The sequence below is a fragment of the Bipolaris oryzae genome (genome assembly GCF_000523455.1).
Source record: "Bipolaris oryzae ATCC 44560 unplaced genomic scaffold scaffold_1, whole genome shotgun sequence".
In the NCBI taxonomy this organism is placed as follows: Eukaryota; Fungi; Ascomycota; class Dothideomycetes; order Pleosporales; family Pleosporaceae; genus Bipolaris; species Bipolaris oryzae.
Window position 1 is genome coordinate 226,106 of NW_006911277.1, and position 18,531 is coordinate 244,636.

Consider the following 18,531-nt stretch of genomic DNA (forward strand, 5'->3'; position numbering starts at 1 on the left):
GCGACAGCAGCGACAGAACACGGGCTGCATCTTATCTCTCAGGCGGGATCAGGGGAATTGGTCCTTAAGTTTGTCGCTGGCTGTGGTCGGCGGCGTGGTCAGAGTTGAGGCTGGCGCTGTGTGAGCAAATCCCTGTCTCGGCGGCATGGCTCTTCATCTAACCGGACACGACCGCCACTGGAGATGAGGCATCATGTGCATGCCTGCCACGTCCATCTCGATAACCGAGTCCTCGCAGCTCGCAGCTCCAGCTCGACTGCTGTGCCTATCCACATCCACATCCACATCCACATCCGCATCCACACAAACACGTCCGCCATCATAGCCACGGCCATGGCTGCGGTGACGTGTGGCGGCTCCAGCCCGGTCGATGCCTCAGCCATGGTTCGCCTCGATGCGCTTTCTCCGCGCCGGCCCAGACTATACAACACACGCCTGCTCGCCTCTCGCCTCCTATAAGCCCAGCACTCACTTGTACCCCGCGCCCTACTCCCTCCATCCACGCCCCAACCACTCGACTGCTTTTTGGCGTTTCACCATCGACACCATGGCCCTCTTACTAACTCTCCCGTCTACCAAACACGCCTGTGCAGAGCCAAATACGACACTCGAACCCTGCGTTTGCTGACATGTCGTCAACTCGGCCTTCGTCACTACCCACCATCCCCGCCCACTACAACATGACGGACCTATCTCCAACCCGCACTTGCTGGGAACATACCTCTACGCAACCCTCCGGCTCAATCACAATCTGACTTTCCATCAATCAGACGTCACAATCTTGCGTCATCCCGTCTGGGCACCCACCCGTTCTCGCCGTAGTGAGACGACCAACTGGTCTTTTTTTAGTCTCCCACACGATGCACTATCCACTATCCACCACATACGATTCTCTCAAGTAACATTTTGGACGAGAAAATTTCCGCATCAACGACACAGACTTGGCATCGAGGCCAGGCCGTCAAAGACACAACCAGAGCGCCCAAATGACATGCCACATTACAAAGCAAGCCCACATGAAACCACGACACAAACACCAAACCCGCCAGGTCTGCACCCTGTGCCCACCACAAAGCGCAATGCTTCATTTCGACTCCTTGCTCTCTGCTCGACCCTTATGCTCCCTAATGCCTCCTAATGCCTCAAGACTAGCACTGTGCCGAACCGTGAACAAGCACCAAATGGGGCTCCTCGTAACAAGAGATGAGTCAACTAGGAACAACATGGCAGAACCAGGTGCCAATGCGCACAGCTTCTGCCTGTAGAGATAGCAGCCTTGTCTACTGCCCAGGCAGCAAGCACATCCTACCGCTGCAACCCATTTGCCTGTCGTGGGTAACGGTGCATCTGTCACAGCTGTGTCCCATATTTGTCAACGGTCAATCCGGTCTACAATCCAAATGAATTGCGATTACCAATCTAATCAGTCTGGGGTTTGGGGGACGGCTATCAATGCAATCCACTCTGGACTTCCACATTGGATTGCATTGGTCATTGGCAATTATGCTGTGTCTTGGTGGAAAATCTGTGCAACACCCTCAGTCTTTTATGTGACCGCAGTCTTCCCTGTTTCCCCAAGGGAATGAGAAAGGTAAGGGAGATGCACGACGTAGAGTCCATCTCAACTGTGCCCGTGGAGAAAATTGTGATTGCTAAATTCCTTTTCTTTTGCGCAAAGAAAATCGCACATGCCCCTAATCCAGACAAGAATCACTCAATTCACAAAAACACAGGGAACATCCACGCATCATCCAAGAGCACAGTGGTAGTAGTGCTCTGAGTAAATGTCAGAGGACAGCGTCGCTGTTATGGTTGATGACACTGCTTTTCTTGCTATTGCTGCTATAGAGACTCACCCGCCGAATGGACTGGCTCTGAAAATGGATGGCGCTCAAGTGTCGTCTTCTTCAGGCGCAATTGACTCTTCAAGGCCGGGTTCCATGCTGCCCTGCGTGCCGGTCGGAGTCTGTACTTCCTGTCATCAAACACATCGTTTCTGCAGGCTTAATGTCTTATCTAAATGCTTGTTATGGGGTATGCAGACGGGTGAAGCCTAGGGGTTACAGTGTTGCAGTACCGCCTGGTTTTGCCCATTCGTGGAACGTGTCTTCTAAATTACTGTATTTTCTGTGGCAGCTGCTTCGCCGGATGAGGGGCCATTGTAATTTCTGCGTGCTGGGCGAGAGCCCTGATCAAACACATCGTGTCCTGTCCTGTGGCAGTCTTAAACTCATCCAGTTGCAAGTCCGGCATTTGAACCGGCACTTCAGTACTGCTCACTGTAACCTTCTCCAAGCTCAAGAGACACAAGAAACTGAGGCCAGACTGCCGGCATTTCCTCGTTCTCATTCTTTTTCCCTTTCCCTCTCTCTCTCAGCTCAGAAAAGAACCAGCGAAAGACGCTTCATGCTATACTTAGTACTTGAAACAGTGAACCCGTGAAACTCCAGGACCCTGAGAACCCCCCAAAAAGCAACCCCGAGAAAACGCTCCTTCCCGGAATCCACTGTTTAACCGCTCACCGCACCCTCTCCGTCAAGACGAACGATTCCGTCCCCCCAGACTTGACACCCATAAAATAAGAGCACAAAGTCAGGGGAACCCGTATTCGAACCACACCCCCCTCCAAGTTTCCCTGCATGCATAACGGAAAGATTCCCACCTGTCAGCGCAGTATCTCACGAAAAAAACACGAGGTCGTCACTCTTTACGCCCTATATGCCACGTACTCTTCCCCCCCTCCCCCCTATGTGACAAGTATGCGAGTCCCCTCGACGGCAGTATTTTCTTTCCCTTGCTCACTCTCCCAAAAGGGCTCACCGGAGAGAGAAGGGGGGTATAATTCATGACAGCAGAACACGAAGCAAGCCAGTTTCTGCCCTCGTGTCCCTGCCACGCCTGTCTCCCTCTCTGCTTCCTCTCATGACCTCGCTTCGCCCTTCGCTCACTGCCGTGCCTGTCTCCCCCCTCCTTTCCCCTCACTTCGTCGGTACGTCGCTCGCCCTCGCTTTTTCGCTCTCCGACCACCACCGCCGCATCCGGATGCCCAAAGTATGTGGAGCCCAAAGGAAACGAGTGACATTCCCGGCCAAGCACTAGTACCCACACACTGCCGCACAACACGTGGTTTCGATAACCTTCCGGTCCCAGGCTAAATTGGCTGGAAATCAGAGATACGAACGCCCAGCAGGCACCGGTCTTTTGCTAGTCCAAGATAAGAGAAACGATTAAACACACGGGGAGAACGGGGGCGATGTAACTATGTACATGTACGTAGATGGGGTCATCTGCACACACTGACACAGATAGTAGATACATCCTGTCTATTCAATAGTCCAAGCAGCAACAAGGTACTTAGTTAGGTAAATTAACTCGTTCTCACTGACTAAAAAGAATTAAAGTGAGGCTTACCCTCCTCATCCATCCCAACAAAGCAAACAAACAGGCCACACACCAAAAACGGCCCTACTATGCTGCTTACAAGCGTCAACCCTACACAACGCACGCCTTACCCTGCGTCTCTGATCGTACGTTAATCTCACACCTATCCTAGTAGCCTTTCCCTTATAGCTTTGAACCCTTACAAACCTTTCTTAACCCTGGAGCGCAAAAAAATGCTTTTTTTTCACGAGAAAAAAACGCCCAGGCGGAATAATTCCTAGCCCTTCCCAAAGTTCCCGAAGCCACCCCCAAGGTACCCGAAAGAAGGGAACCCCAAAAGCACATACACACAGACACAACAGATTGCGAATGAATTGCGAATGCACTGCGACCGGGGAAGGAACGGGGAGCAGACGGCAAAAACGCATAGACCACACCCTTATTTCGCCAAAAAAATATCCTAAAAAGAAAAAAAAGACGAAGCGGGATTGTTCATTACTGGGTCTGAGTTTACCGCATCGGTGTCCGTGTTCCTCTCTACCCTTTCTCAAATGCAAAATGCAAATCTTATTGGGTGTCCCTAGAAAATTCCACATCAGGCATCAGCCGCATACCGCCGTACACACTAAGAACCCCCACGCACACACAGACACAGACACAGACACACAGAGACACGACTTGCATAGCTTGGGGGGGCTTTGACAGCAGCAAAAAGTACGATCTGTACCCCCCGAATTTTACCTTAGCGCAGATCGAGACATCCACACACACACACCCACGCACACACACACCAAAAAAAAAACGCCTCCAAAATTTTAAACTTTCGTTTATTAACCTTTTTTTTTAAGCGTTCTTTTTCTTTGTTTTTTTCTCTCCTTCTCTCGCTCTCTCTCGGTTCCGAGTTTCCTCATCTTTGGAAACAAACTCATGTCAGAAAGTTTAATTTCCAAAAAAAAAGAGAGAGGCTTAGTTTGTTCGTATGCATGTGGAGATTGTAAGTAGTAGTGTACCGCCAACGATATACGATACAACAAAGTTTCGCTTCTCTCTCTTCTCTCTCTGTTCTTTCGGGCTTTCTAGCGTAACGGACAAAAATGGACTTGTTGTTTTTTTTGTTTTTTTTTGTTTTTTTTTTCATAAATCAAAGGTTTTCTGGTGGGTATATTGTAAGGGTTAGATGAATTTTTTTTAAAAAAATAACGGAAATGCGTGGGGCAGAGAGGCGGAAGCAGCGCCCACCGCGCATGTATGTATGTGTGTGTGTGTGTGTGTGTGTGTGTGTGTATGCGCGCATGCTCGCGCTTTTCGTAACTACTCGCTCGTGCAACACAGTCTGTATACGAGATTTTCTACTAAATCGATTCGAGATTTTGAGTTTGGAACCGTCGGATGGGAGTATATGCTTTTTTTGCTTTTTTTGATTTGTTCGTTGGCCTCTTTTTGGCTTCTGGTGCTCCGCGCGCATACGAACTCGCAAAGACAGACACACACAGAGAGAGTATGTATGTGTGTGTGTGTGTGTGTGTGCAGAAAGCGGTCAGGTACCGACTAGCAACGAAACACGATCGAACCAAGCCAAACAGGGGAGGCAGTGCGAAACTGAAAGTTACCAAATATCTGCATCATTAACTCTATACTGACTACTTGGTTTTCGTATTCTGGTTTTCTTGGCCCCCCCCCTCCCCCCATTCCACTCATCCCGCCCATGCCCGCGTGCGTGGAGTCGTTGCTGATCAATGATCTTCAAGAGGGATCTACCCTTTTTTTTTGCGGCGAAAAAGAGGCTTCACCCGTCCTTGTGATCCTCAATCCAAGGAGGGCTAGATTTGTGCAGATGCAGGTATGGACAAGCGGTTTAGCCGCGTCTGGCATTTCCCCCCTCCCCGTTTTAAGCGTAGAAGAAAGGAAAATCTGCTTGTGCAGACAACGGGTTGATGTTAGGCTCTGTACGGTAGAGGGAGTGACGAATCGGTGTGGGCAGCGGTTGAGTGTACATAGTTTGGGCTAGAGAGAGAGAGAGAGAGAGAGAGAGAGAGAGAGCTAGACAATTAGACAGAGATAGAGATCGGCTCGTCCCCACCTCGCCCATCGTATTCCCACATGTATGCATCTGCATCTGCATCTACGATGCGTTTTCCCAAAATACCAAAGTAGTTCAGAAAAGTTAATCAGTTTCACACTCACCCTGTGGGTCATAACCATTCCTACATACTACCTTTCGCTGGCCAGCAAGGAACCGAACCAGGGCCCCCCCTTTCATGTTCTACTGCAGGGCAAATCTAAATGGCCCTTGGATAGCTCTAATGGTCCTTCCCGGGGCCTCGTACGACGTGGCGTTCGAGAACCTGCTTCGATAGGTGATTAAAACAGAAAAAAAAGCAAGACACGACCTGCAGGACAGAGAGAGGTCACACACCGGTTGGCCAACAAAAGTCTAGCTTGGGCGGCACACGGGCCAGGGTGCTTCAGACAAGCCTGGGATGCAAGGAGTTTTGTTAGTAAGTCCCAACTTACGAGGTCATGGGGGTATGAGTTTTTGTGTGTGTGTGCCTAGTAAGCAATGCCGTTGGTTTGATGAGGTGGTAGTAGTCATTGCACACTTTTGGGAAAGGCCGAATAGAAACTGATGCCGAGAGTGAGATCTGGCTATGGGTATTTTGCGTCTGTCCTTTGCTCGGCAAAAAGAGCCGACCAATCGGCGAGCGGCATGGAGTCGGGCTTGCCGCTTTAACACGGCACGGCCGCCGGCTGACTTAGCAAAGCGTTCAAGCGCCAGAACCAGCCACATGGTACCTAGCGTGACCGTGTTGAGAATCAATTGATGACGAGTATGGTGGGGGGGTTGTCTCGTGATGAGCCAGCAAAGAAGGGACAATCATTCATACCAGCACTTGTGTACGCAATGTATGTATGCACCCATGTACATCTTGTATGCATCTGCTTTGCATACCATGAGATCTTGATGGCCATCGTCTTGTGTCGGGATTTGCCGCATGCGAATAGACTGACCCATGGGAATTTGGTCTAGAGGGGGGCGAAATCCGATGTGGGGTAAGCTCCGCCGTCAACCGAAGCGGGACGATCCAGAAAACTGCATGTCAGCCCTGACTTCGAGAAAACAAGCGAAGAAAAGAAGCAAAGAAAGAAGGTCGAAAAAATTACACTATGCGCATGGAAGCACTGTGACCAAACGTCCGCGGAGAATTGAAACGCAAGGAAAATCTCTCGGCGGTGATCGTTGCAAGCATAACTACTAGGTTTTTGGTTCGACGCCTGTGCCTGGACATGGACATAATGTTCGTGCATAACTCGCGTTTGATGTTTGGAGAGAAGATCAGTAGCGTTATGGATCTCCAAAGGCTCGAGTGTTTGCAATTACAGTTGCACCGCTACGGTCTCTCTGTTAATGCGTTTCGCTTGTGAGATCCTGCTACTAACCCATAGATCTACCCTCAAGACAAATCTCACGATACCCGGTACACTAGAGATACACTGCGTTGACTAGCAGCGCATGGTCCTCTGACCCATGTGCGCGCTCCCTTGTATTGTCGCAGGTAGACAGCTTGCAAGCATCCTGTAATTTTTCTGAGTAATCTGCCCTGCAAATTTGCACTGCTTTTTTTTTTCACATGTGTGTAATCAAGCAGAGATACTCTTGCGTTGCTTTCGCATTTGCACGTGTTATGCCAATAAAGGAACACTGCACAGTCGGTGACGATGGCCATCAGATAAGGCCATGTAGCTGTTTGGTTCACCCAGGCTTCTGCCTAGCGATGGATATGAGTGCAGCAGACGATAAAGTACTTGTGTTGATGACAAACCATGCTCTAGGGGACAATTGCGCTATTTGTTTTGAAGCAGAGATTCCAACAAAGGCCACTGCACAAGTCTGTTTCCTCCGCTTTTGCATAACGTAAAATGCAGTCAGATTTCATGCCGTGGAGCGAGTGCAGCACGGAAGCTGCTGCACGATAACCAAAAAGGGTGTCAGGGCTGCCCCATATTTTGCCATAGGCGACTCCGGTCCTGGCACTTTGTCCCCCCAGCACGACCGGAACGCGTGTGCCGATGACAGTCAGGTAAGTAGGGTCCTCCCGAAACGGGCGACCTTAAAGGTTCCTTCGGACATGCAGACAGCGATAAGCTGGTCATTTCTGCGACGACCCATGTTTCCCTCACCCAAGAAAGGCGACTGTATCTATTTCGATCAACAATCTCTCACTGCATGTCACCAGGAGTCGTGGGGAAAATGCGAATTCCACAGTGGAGCCTGTTGAAGCGCTGTCCAACGTTGCTTTTTTATCCTGCCGCGCTGTGCCATGTGAAAATCGTCACGATGCAAGCTCACGGCGCCTCCACGAAGCTGAGTGCGGGTGAGACGATCATAAACCAATTTGAGTAAACGGCCGAGGAGGATCATCAAGCAGGCCCAAAGTGGACAGGCGGATATTCTCGAAACACAGCTCGCAGAAGGGCAAGGGGTGCACCGACAGTCGTACGATGCAATATCTTTATTGCATCCATGTCGCTTAAGCAAGAAAGCGAATCGGGAACAGTGCATTAAACCTTTTTCGGGATACCGCCCACTAAAACTGGGTATCAGATACGTGTGAGATGAAAAGGGTGTGACCAGCGTTAGATCGAGATCGCCGCCAAGCGAGCGAAGTAACTGAAGATCCTGAGTCAGATTGAGAAACTATTACCGGGGTCTTCTTAACATCATATTCCTGTGGTGTGCTGACAGGGTTTATCTGTCAACTAACATCGAGTTTCCTCGGCTGCGACAAGTTCTCGGCATATGTGCTTTTGGTAGGGATTCGCCTCATCTGGCGGCACACGTGAAGCATGCATGGACCTCGCAACTCATTGTCAATAGGGTTTAAGGACCCCTTGCGGCGGGTCGACAATGACCCTTTTGGTCAGCTACATGATGCCTGGATGGTGGCAAGATGCACATTTGGATTTTCTGTCCGAGAAATGATGCGAGTTAGAAGGGACACGTTTACAGCTGCCGGAACCGTGGCCGCCGAGCGGTGTCGTAAAAAGTCAGCGAACATGGAGCCCAATCTGTCAAAGACGGCTACGCGGAGGAGGTAAGGCACCGGTAAAATTGCATCTAGTTTCCTCATGCTGCCAATCTTGTCCGAGGCCGGATTGCAGTTGCTTTCCAGTGTCGTGTATGCAGGTCGTTAGCACCATCGTAATCGCGACGAAATTCGTATTCTTGGTCTTGGTTGAGCTCAAAGTTAGCATCATTTTCTGGCGTATCACTTCATTCACATGAAGCCAGCAAGCCGGATTCCACGCCAGTATCGATACACGCAAAGCATGCCCAGACTAGACAAGTCGACTCATAGAATTAGCAGATCAGGTCATGGGCTGTGCTTTTCGATGCACATGATTGGGGGTGTTGATGTGCGTGCGCGACAGGCCAATAGCTGAAGGCGGGTTTGTCCGAGGCACTCCTGCAGGGCGAGCAAGATCTTGTCGACTTGTGCAATGACAAACGCGGGTCATTTGAGTGTTTTGCGAGTCTCATAGATATGCGTTTCGAAACGCTTGGATTCCCGCCATGACCGGCATTGAATGACAGCGGTCAAACGCTTGCGCATAAATGGGTTTGACATAATGTAACAGTCCCGGGAGGCGTTTGTCAAGGGGCCAGTTGGTGCAAGAAAAATATGGTACCGACACGACAACGAATCGGACAGGCAAATCGGGCTGCGAGGTGCCGAGTGCAAAGAAGCAGCAGTATTTACCCACAGGGACCAGGGACGGGCATGTGTCCATAAGTACCATATGTACTCACACATAAGTATGCGGGATATATGTGTACTTATTACATATGTCGCCTGAGAGATATGGTTGGTAATACATAATGGCGTAAGCGAGTATTCTGCGCCGGTTCGACGTTGCAAGCCACCGGCGGGTGCGCGATGAAGCTTGTCGGGGTTGGGGGGGCACCATGGCACGGGCAATTGCGGAGCTGTAACTGTCATGACCGAGAGCACTGTTTGATAAGTGGAAGTAGCAGCAGGATAGCAGAGTTGTGAGACACGTATGACGGGCATTTTTGATGCATACTGTGACGAGCTGTGAAGATGCGTTACACTGAAATATTTCGGCACCCTGGTCGTTGTCCAAGGCAAAGGGGGGGGGGCGGGGCGGGACCATGGGACCGAGCGATATGTCTCCTCGGGCTGCGGTGGCTGTCAGCGCATGTGAGGCAGCTGGCGAGGTGGTTGGGTCGACTGACTCTGCCGCGGAGAGTTGGTGTGACTGCGATTGGACGTATGCGGGCATTATCGTCAGCGCGGGGGCAGGGCTCAGCCCTCGAGTAAGTGTAGCATGTATATATATGGACTATAAAGATAGAACATGCGAGGCAGAGGCAGAGATGGTCGAAAGGGTGGTGAAGACAGATCGGTCGTGGTTCCGCTAATGCAGCTAAATCGCAACGGAGACTTGTGGGTAGCGTGGTGTGGATGTCTGGGTCGGGTGCCGTTTTGCCTCACGGGCGTGCTACTGTAGGGCACGAGGGAGCGCACAGGCAGCAGCACGGGCTACTGTGCTATGGCAGATGCAAGTCGAGCCGGGATGGCGTGGTGCGACCAGCCCAGCGATTTCGCAGACACGTGCAGACGTCAACGGGCAAGTGCTTTAGTGCATGGTGGATCCATGGTTCGGAACGAGACCAGGGAGGCGTGCTGCGTGGGTGCGCTGAGAGAGGCGTTAGCGACGACTGACGTAGCGGCACAGGCCAGAGGTATCACCAGGCGCGACAAAGTGGCCTCATTGTGTACGGACAAGTGTAAGAGCCATCGAGTAGCAGGTGCCCTGCGCGCCGTAGCGATAATGCGGACGATAATGCGGACGATAATGCAATAGCAGCGAGCGGCATTGGGTGTTGCGTACAGGCGGCTCTTGAGTCAAAGTTTCTTGCATCCGGGCCGATGAGATCTCGAGGCAAGACGATGGTTCGTCGGCACGCGCTGCCTTGTCTGTCACGGCGATGCATGATGGCCGCCGCCCCGCTGCACTAATCGCGTTGCCACCGATTCAGATGCGTCGTGTGGGCATCACCCCTGGGCTGGCTGGAGATTCCCGAGAGAGGGCCATTGTCGGCGGCGATTGCTGATTTGCGTGCCTGGGGGGGAGGTTTACCTATGGGAGGTACATGTGTGCTGTGTCTAGTGTCATGTGTAGTGTAGTGTAGTGTATATATGGGGATGGGCTGACGAGGACGACGGGAACCCAGGATGCTGCCCTGATGGCGCGCGTGGCGGACACCTGGCTGGAAGAAGAAGAAGAAGAAGAAAAAAAGAGAGAGAGAGAGAAGGAGAGCAGCAGCAGACCAAACCCACCCGGCAGTGCCGGCACAGCGACCGTGTACACATAGAGGCGCGAGCTGGTGTGCGAGGCGTTCGGCGGCGTGGCGCGCACTCTTTTTTGTGGGTATGGAGTGGTGAGAGGATATGAGTAGTCGAGTGTGTCTGTGTGGTGGCTGTCACTGTCTGCTGTCGCAGCCAAGGCGAAGCGAGGGGCATGAGCGGCATCAGTGGGAAGGCCGGCTGCATCTCGATTGCATGACTGCATGCCACGGCGATAATTTGGCCCGTGTCCGCGGGGGCGTCCATTCGCGCGGATGCTGGTCGCGATGCTGGTCCCTGGTCACAACGGCTGCGGATCGAGCAGAAGCAAGTCGAGGGTGTGGAAGGCGAGGGGGGGCCTGTGGCGCTGATCGATGGCCGCCCGGCCGGCTGCTGCTTTTACGGCCATGTACACTACTCGACGGCGCGCAGTGTACACTGACACTACTTAGCTGGCAGGTGTAGGGGGGGCGATGGCGGGCAGCAGATTCCATCCGGCCAAGCGTGGCCAGGATAGCCATTGCTCGCCGATGACTTGGGAGCGTGTGCGTGCTTGGGTGGTGTGCTGGGGTCTTGTGCTGGGGCGCTGGGGTGCCGCCCTCCTCAGTGTGAGTGTTGCAGCTTGAACACCCACCCATCGCCTTCTCCACCCGCACCCTGGCCGTGGCAAACAGACGTGCCGTAGCCCTTCCATCCCTGCCTGCTCACTGCACTCTCGCGTCACGTCCTAGACGACTCGCTGCCGCCGCGCTTCATCTCCGATCGTATCTGCTTTAGCCCGCTGCACCTGGTCTTAGTTCTTGTTTCCGCTCACCCCATGCCGGTGCCTGCAACCATCGACAAGACGCGGCATTGCGACCAGTAGCTCACTGTGAGATCACGGCTTGGCCATCTGCTCCGCTCCAAACCCCATGCCACACTTGCCCACCTCTTCCACACATCCTCCACCTCCGCCGCCAGAACCACAGCTCCCACAAGGTCCCTGACGCCGCCCTGGCAACTGTGCTGAGACTCGCCTCGCCTCGACTCGCCCTGTCCACTCCACCTACGTCAGCCACGTCGCTGACACTATCGCCTGCACCTGCACTCTTGACTCTGCCTTTGCTCTCGCTAACAACGCTCCTTGCCCGTGACAAAAAGGTGCCCGCCTTCCAAACCGTGTGCGGTTGAGTGGAAAAACAAAACACGACAAAAGAGAAAAAAACCCGTCACAACAAGCAAAACTTTGCCCCAGCATCAGTCATTGGAGAGAGACCGAGAGAGAGAGAGAGAGAGAGCAAGAGAGAGAAACAGAAGGGGTCAACGTAAAGAGCGTGGCAATCGCACAAAAAAAGAAGACCGTCGTCGACTCCTCCTCCAGTAGTACCGTGTGGGTTTGCTTGGCTGCGCTTGTCAAGGAAGGAACGACTCCAGGTTCTGACGCCTCCCAACCTTGTGCAGCAAGGCACATGAACGCCGCCGGTCTGCCATTCCCCACCACCATCACCACCACCACCACCACTCCTTTGCAACATCTACCTGTCGCATCTCCCAACTAAAACCTTACCACCGCCACCCACGGAAGGTGCCGCTCATGATGGAAACCCTAGACGCTGGCAGCAGACAAGCGTACGTCATCGTCATTCCCCTGGCCTCGCCATACAAGTGCTAACCACAGACTGCAGTGTCGGCCTCCCCTCAATCAACCACATGGATGCCGAGAGAGTCAAGCGCGAAGAGGCTGAGTACCAGAGAAAACACTCGGCCCCAGCCATGCCCAGCCCGATGCATCCTTACACTGGGCCATCGCATTCACACAGCAATCCCCAGCCCTCCATCCCCAGCGCAGTGCCTGGCTCGCTCGGGGGCTTGCTGTCTCCTCCCGAATCGCGCAGGATGTCTGGCGATGACAAGGACTCACAGCGGGCGCCTGCCCGCCAGTCCTTGCCATCCATCCACGAAGCCCTAGGATCTGAGCAGCCGCTCTCATATCCAGCTACAGTGCCTCCGCCCTCTTCGATAACATCCGCCCCCCAGCATTACCATTCATCCTCTGCAGCTCCTTCACCGGCCGAGCAACGTCCGCGAAACTACCCACCAGAGCTCCAGCACCCCAGCCAAGGGCCACCTAGCTCTCTGTCCCACCCAAGGAGTCCATACATCGCCTCCTCAGCGTCACAAACAGGCCCTCCACCCCCTGCACCAGCTCCAACAGACTCCCTTCCTCGCCCGCCCTTCTCGGATCCAAGGCCGCCATATTCAACCCCTCAACACAACCCGAAGCTACCTTCGCTTCATCCCCTCAAAACTGCACCTGCCTCGCCTCCAAGCGCCCCACATCCCAGCATCCCTTATTCTTCGTATCCTCCGCCAGTTTCGAAACCCTACGAGAGCCCAGCTCCTCGGTCAGCACCGCCCATGAGCCAGCATCATCCATATTCGCAATATCCTCCTAGCTATGCCGTGTCAGCTTCGACTACCAGCGCGCCAAACCCTACATATCCCCCAGCAACATCCACCTACTCTGCCCCGCCTCGCTATGTGCATCAAGCGTGGCAAGATAGCGCTGAAATGGCTCGTTTGGAAGAAAAGAAGATTGGTCGCTCGAGTCTGGCTCCGTACGGCGAGTCCGTAAAGCGTCATTTGGAAAGCTTCGACATCGAGGCCTCACTCAACGAGATGGCTGACGGATCAGGGCGCATTGCAGAGTTCTCAAAAATCTACCGCCAACGGGCACACGATAACCAACGCATTGGCATGACACCACAGTCAATGCCGAGGTTGGAAGAGGTTGACGAGATGCTAAAGCAAAGCGAGAGGATTCAAATGTCCCTTCAACGCATGCGAGATGTTGTTTTCAATCACCACCAAGCAAGCCTTGTGGAAGCCCCACAAGATCCTCGGTATAGGCCCATGAACGGCTACGACGACGGTGGAAGCGGTTATGGCGATGACAACAAGGGCATGGGTGGCTTTACTGGTGGCGACAACAAGACCAGGAAACGAGGTGTAAGTAGCCCCCCCTCCCCTGCACACTCTCTTAACATGTGTACTGATTTCATGAGTAGCGTGCTGCTCCACCCGGACGATGTCATAGCTGCAATCGTGCCGAGACACCCGAGTGGCGGAGAGGGCCAGACGGTGCCCGAACCTTGTGCAATGCTTGTGGCCTGCGTAAGTTCAAGACTGTGATGCAACTACTCGTCATCAGCTAACCCAACTCATAGACTACGCCAAGTTGACTCGCAAAATGGGGGGAAAGCAAGCCATGACTAGTTCTAACCTACGACCTAAGCCCATAGAGCATAGCTCACCGACGATATGAACAACGCCTTGTCCTGGACGCACGAAGCATAATCTTCAACAATTCTATACCCATGGTCGTCCGTCACCGGCCAGCATCTGTCTATATTGACGCTTTCCAGCGACTTAAAGATAGTAGCACATATTTGCCATACTTTGATGACATCCGGACTGCCTGCATAAAAAAAGGGGATCTTTATATTACTATTTTTTGTATTCATTTCGCATTTGCACTAGCGGCATTTATTCGACGAGTCTGTCTTTCTAGAGACGAGACATCTGTATCATTTCCAAAGGGGTTGCAGTATCCTTATGTGGATTTCACGACGGAGTTTGGCATCGAGACGTCATCGCCGACTACCACTTGGATGGAGTAACGAGCCACCAGCCAAAGGTTGTTGCACTCCAAGCTACAGATGGGGACCATTCGTCGGGGCTGACACATGTTAGCTATGTCATGTTTGTCTTTTAATAGCAGCGGTTGCATTTTGGCACATAGACAGGGGCTTTCAGGCCTGTGAACTGGTGGACGGCGTTTTCTGTACATGAGCATCTGTTAGGATGGCTCCATCATAGGACGGGAGTTTTGTTGCGCAAGTAAGCGCTTATCGTCGGAGGACAGGATTGTTCTTCTAAGCATTTTTTGCACGACACGCGCTTTGCTAGAAGTGCACGAGGCCTCTGGGCAGTTTTGACTAGCGTTTGCAAAGAGATACCACAGGCTCTTAGGCCCACTCCAACTAAAAGCCTTTTACTTATCCACCAGCCATGTTTGTCTCCCGTTCTGTTTGCAAATCAACGCAGCCAGTCATGTCATCATGGCTTCGAGTGATGGAAAGGGAGGGGTAAGGGGTGTGTGGGCCGACAGATATTGATGCATCCATTCATCCATCCATCCCTCGCATGACGGCAGTTGCCTCTCTTTCCATCTACGACGCTGACGCAGGCCCATCCCAATGCAAATATTGCACGTTGCGACAATCAGGCAATGGTCTCCACTTATTTCCATCCTATGCCAAATAACCGTCGTTCGGGGTAGCCCCTTGCAATCTACTACGTACGAAGCTGCAAAAGACGTGGACGCAGTGACAAGGCCCTAAGCTGACGAGGTGGTGCCCAGGTCAGCACAACGAGTACGGAAAAGATCCGCTTGCAGAAATCATGCCACTGTGGCCCGTGGTAGTTACTACATATGTACATGTATCGACGAGATCTTTTCTTAATATGGGCGACGAGTGACGAGTGTGCACGTGAGTGCCGACCAACAGCAGGCAATGCGACGCATCTGGCTGGGTAGGACAAAAGAACACGCCATGCCCTTGTCGTGCTCCTAAGGCTCGCTGTCAGTACGCCCGAGTAACGTTGCGCAGTCCAAGATCGATTGCGTGCACAGCAGCAGCAGCGTGTCTTACAGTGGTGAAGTCGGTCTATCTCCATAGTACTAAGTAGTCCATGTTCTGCTCAGCCTCCCCAAAACGGCAAGCGTCGTTCGGTATTAGATCCTTCTTCTTCCGAAGCGGCATGGGCCTGCTGCACTGCACCATGCATTATTAATCCATTCGTTTTCCGAACCCCTAGTCTCGTACTGCAGTTCTACACTGGCCATCTGTGCGGGAGGGAAAGAAAAATTACACTCTCCTCTCCATTGTCGGTCAGCGACGATCCTTGGATAACACAGGAAACCGAGGGGTCTGCAGCCGGTGAAAAACTGCAGCAATCCTGGCTTGGGCTAACCCCCACTTAAAAGACCCAAGTCCTGCAGTGCCCGCCGAAGACCTCCCCGCAATCGCCGTTTGAGAGCCACAAGCCACCCATTCATACGCCTACTCTGTCTGCCCGTGCACCATCCCAGATTAAACCACCCTCTTACGACGCATTACGAAACTCGGGATGGGTCTGCTGTAAGATCCGTGCTACGCCACTCACCATCCTCGCTAATGTCATGTCAAGGGCCCTCGGAACGCCTCTCGACTGGCCAGAGGCCAAAAAGGCCGCTGATCAGGTCAGGTCATGGGGGATCCAAGTACGCATGCCTTGAGACCCTGAAAAGGACAAGTAGTAATGTCATAAACAGCAACTGCTTGTCGTATGGCGCAACGCCAAAGCAAAAGAGAGGGACGCACTCCTCTGGGGCGATGAGGTGACCACCATGTTTTCGTCCGTTACAGCATGTGAGACTGATCTGTGTGCAGATTGAGTATCTCGTAGTTTGCTACGATCAAGATAATCGCAAGGTTCGACTGTCGCTTCGCCAGGCCGATATTCTAGCTGCTTTGGCCAACGACGAGAAGCTCCTGCAACAAGGTGGCGGAGTGCCTGACCTGCAGACCGGGAATGCCGAGTGAGCCACAACATCCCTCACCTCATCTGTTTGTGCTAACTAGGACAGCACAAAAGACAATCCCGCTCCCGTGTTCCACCCCGAATTTGGGCGGTTTATGCTGGAAGCTACCCCAGGAAAGCCATGGGGAATTGGCTTCAAGGACCTGCTTGATGTTGAGCCAAACATGAAGTGGAGGTAGACAAGCCTGTTTTGATTATCCAACAGTCGTGTGCTCACAATTCCCACAGACGAGCAATAGCCAAGGACCACATGGCTGAGACTGAGTTTCCAATCACATTGACAACATTCCCTCGGCTTGGATCGACCGATTGCATCGTACCATCGTATCCTGTTTCAGGTCCAAAGCTGCGATCTCAGTTTGTTCCTGACGAGATTGCCAATCCCCATATCCGCTTCCCAACTTTGGCAGCAAACATTCGTTGGCGGAGAGGCAGAAAGGTACAGGTCAATGTGCCCGTATTTCGAGACGAGAAGACTGCATGGCCCTGGAAGGATCCAACCGTCAATTATGACTTGCACAACTGGCCCGAGGACGATGATGTCCGCAATGGCGCTGCCCAAGACAACTACATTCACATGGATGCAATGGCCTTTGGTATGGGAAGTTGCTGCTTGCAAATCACCTTCCAAGCAAAGAACATTGAAGAGGGCAGGACTATGTATGATCAGCTCAGCCCGATAGCCCCGATCCTGCTGGCACTGACAGCAGCCACTCCAATCTACAAGGGCTTCCTCGCCGACACAGACGTACGCTGGAATCAGATTAGTAGAGCGGTCGACGATCGTACTCCAGAAGAATTGGGAGAAAAGGTCAGTTAATCTCTTCTAGTGTCTGACGAGTTTCTGACTTTCAGCAGCCCCTGAAGAACGATAGGTGGCGGCTCCCCAAGTCTCGCTATGCATCCAACTCAACCTACATTGCTCAGGATCCCCGCTTACGGCCAGAATACCTTGACCCAAATCTCATCATAGACCCCGACCTTAAGAAGCGTCTGGTTGAAGGGGGCATGGATGATTTGCTAGCGACCCACTTTGCTCATCTCTTCATCCGGGACCCCATTGTTGTTTTTGCAGAAGATCTCGAAGAACTCGATCTTACCAAAGCTGACCATTTTGAGAATCTGCAATCAACAAACTGGCAGCACATGCGCTTCAAGCCTCCGCCAGCTGGCTCAGACATGGGATGGCGCGTCGAGTTCCGGCCTATGGAGATCCAGATTACAGACTTTGAAAACGCAGCCTTCTCCATATTTATCGTCCTCCTCACCCGTGCGATACTGTCGTTTAACCTCAACTTCTACATCCCCATCACACTGGTATCGGAAAATATGGAGACAGCACACATCCGTGACGCCGTGTCAACGCAGAAGTTCTGGTTTCGCAAAGACCCTTTTCCGACGCACAAAGCCAGTAATGGCACAGGCACTTCGTCGCCTGCCGAGAATCCAAGTCGGCCAGTAACACCCACTGGGCCAGTTGAAGATGAGTATGAGAAGATGACTATCAACGAAGTCATCAATGGGCAGCAATCCTCGTCTGGCGAAGCTGGCTTCCCCGGTCTCATTCCTCTTGTAGAATCGTACCTCAACAGTATGAATGTCGACGTAGAGACTCGCTGTGATCTTGCTACATATCTCGACTTGATCCGCAAACGCGCCAACGGAACGTATTGGACAGCGGCTAAATGGATCAGGCATTTCGTCCAGTCGCATCCATCATACAACAAGGATAGTGTGGTGAATGACGAAATCACGTATGATCTTGTCAAAGCTGCTGAGCAGATCACAAAGGAAGAAGGCAGGGACGGACTGGGAAAGGAAATGTTGGGCAAAAGGCGTTGATCATGGTGAGAAAAAAACATGAAGTAGTACTCATAGATGTAAAAACTTAGCGCAGCAAATGCATCATGTACATGGTTTGCGTGCGTGTAGAAAGCACTATATAGATATATAGAAATTTTCGTTGCTCTCAAGAGCACTTTTGTGTCTTGATTTTATTCAACAAGAGGCTTCGGATGTTCGAAAAACACATTCGTTGATTAGACATTGAGATGTAGACTATTATTGGAGCGGTGCAGCAGCAAGTGGGCAGAGAGGGATGGGGTGAAAATTAGTTCTTAGCGCCTGGGATGCGTTTGGTGGCGTTTTTGGAGGA

General features: G+C 52.3%; 5 protein-coding genes across 5 annotated transcripts; 2 read left to right on the forward strand and 3 right to left on the reverse strand.

The window, feature by feature from the left end:
* Positions 1-183: 183 nt before the first annotated feature.
* COCMIDRAFT_80387 (uncharacterized protein) lies at positions 184-563 on the forward strand (the record flags this gene model as incomplete). The annotated part of the gene is given in 2 exon segments (XM_007684240.1): positions 184-228; positions 246-563. The coding sequence occupies 2 exon segments, from the start codon at positions 184-186 to the stop codon at positions 561-563; spliced, it is 363 nt and encodes a 120-aa protein (XP_007682430.1).
* Positions 564-2,110: 1,547 nt separating this feature from the next.
* Positions 2,111-2,335, reverse strand: COCMIDRAFT_313 (uncharacterized protein; the record flags this gene model as incomplete). Its single annotated transcript, XM_007684112.1, has 2 exons — positions 2,111-2,208; positions 2,281-2,335. 2 exons carry the CDS (start codon positions 2,333-2,335, stop codon positions 2,111-2,113), a joined length of 153 nt encoding a protein of 50 aa, XP_007682302.1.
* A 4,873-nt stretch (positions 2,336-7,208) lies between these two features.
* On the reverse strand, positions 7,209-7,801 carry COCMIDRAFT_31651 (uncharacterized protein; the record flags this gene model as incomplete). Its single annotated transcript, XM_007684167.1, has 3 exons — positions 7,209-7,413; positions 7,490-7,579; positions 7,644-7,801. 3 exons carry the CDS (start codon positions 7,799-7,801, stop codon positions 7,209-7,211), a joined length of 453 nt encoding a protein of 150 aa, XP_007682357.1.
* A 1,385-nt stretch (positions 7,802-9,186) lies between these two features.
* COCMIDRAFT_21481 (uncharacterized protein) lies at positions 9,187-9,684 on the reverse strand (the record flags this gene model as incomplete). The annotated part of the gene is made up of 1 exon (XM_007684134.1): positions 9,187-9,684. The coding sequence occupies one exon, from the start codon at positions 9,682-9,684 to the stop codon at positions 9,187-9,189; it is 498 nt and encodes a 165-aa protein (XP_007682324.1).
* Positions 9,685-12,327: 2,643 nt separating this feature from the next.
* Positions 12,328-18,218, forward strand: COCMIDRAFT_31652 (uncharacterized protein; the record flags this gene model as incomplete). The annotated part of the gene is made up of 9 exons (XM_007684168.1): positions 12,328-12,359; positions 12,416-13,739; positions 13,799-13,918; positions 15,940-16,056; positions 16,108-16,173; positions 16,226-16,374; positions 16,423-16,551; positions 16,605-17,187; positions 17,235-18,218. The coding sequence occupies 9 exons, from the start codon at positions 12,328-12,330 to the stop codon at positions 18,216-18,218; spliced, it is 3,504 nt and encodes a 1,167-aa protein (XP_007682358.1).
* Between the last annotated feature and the right edge of the window lie 313 nt (positions 18,219-18,531).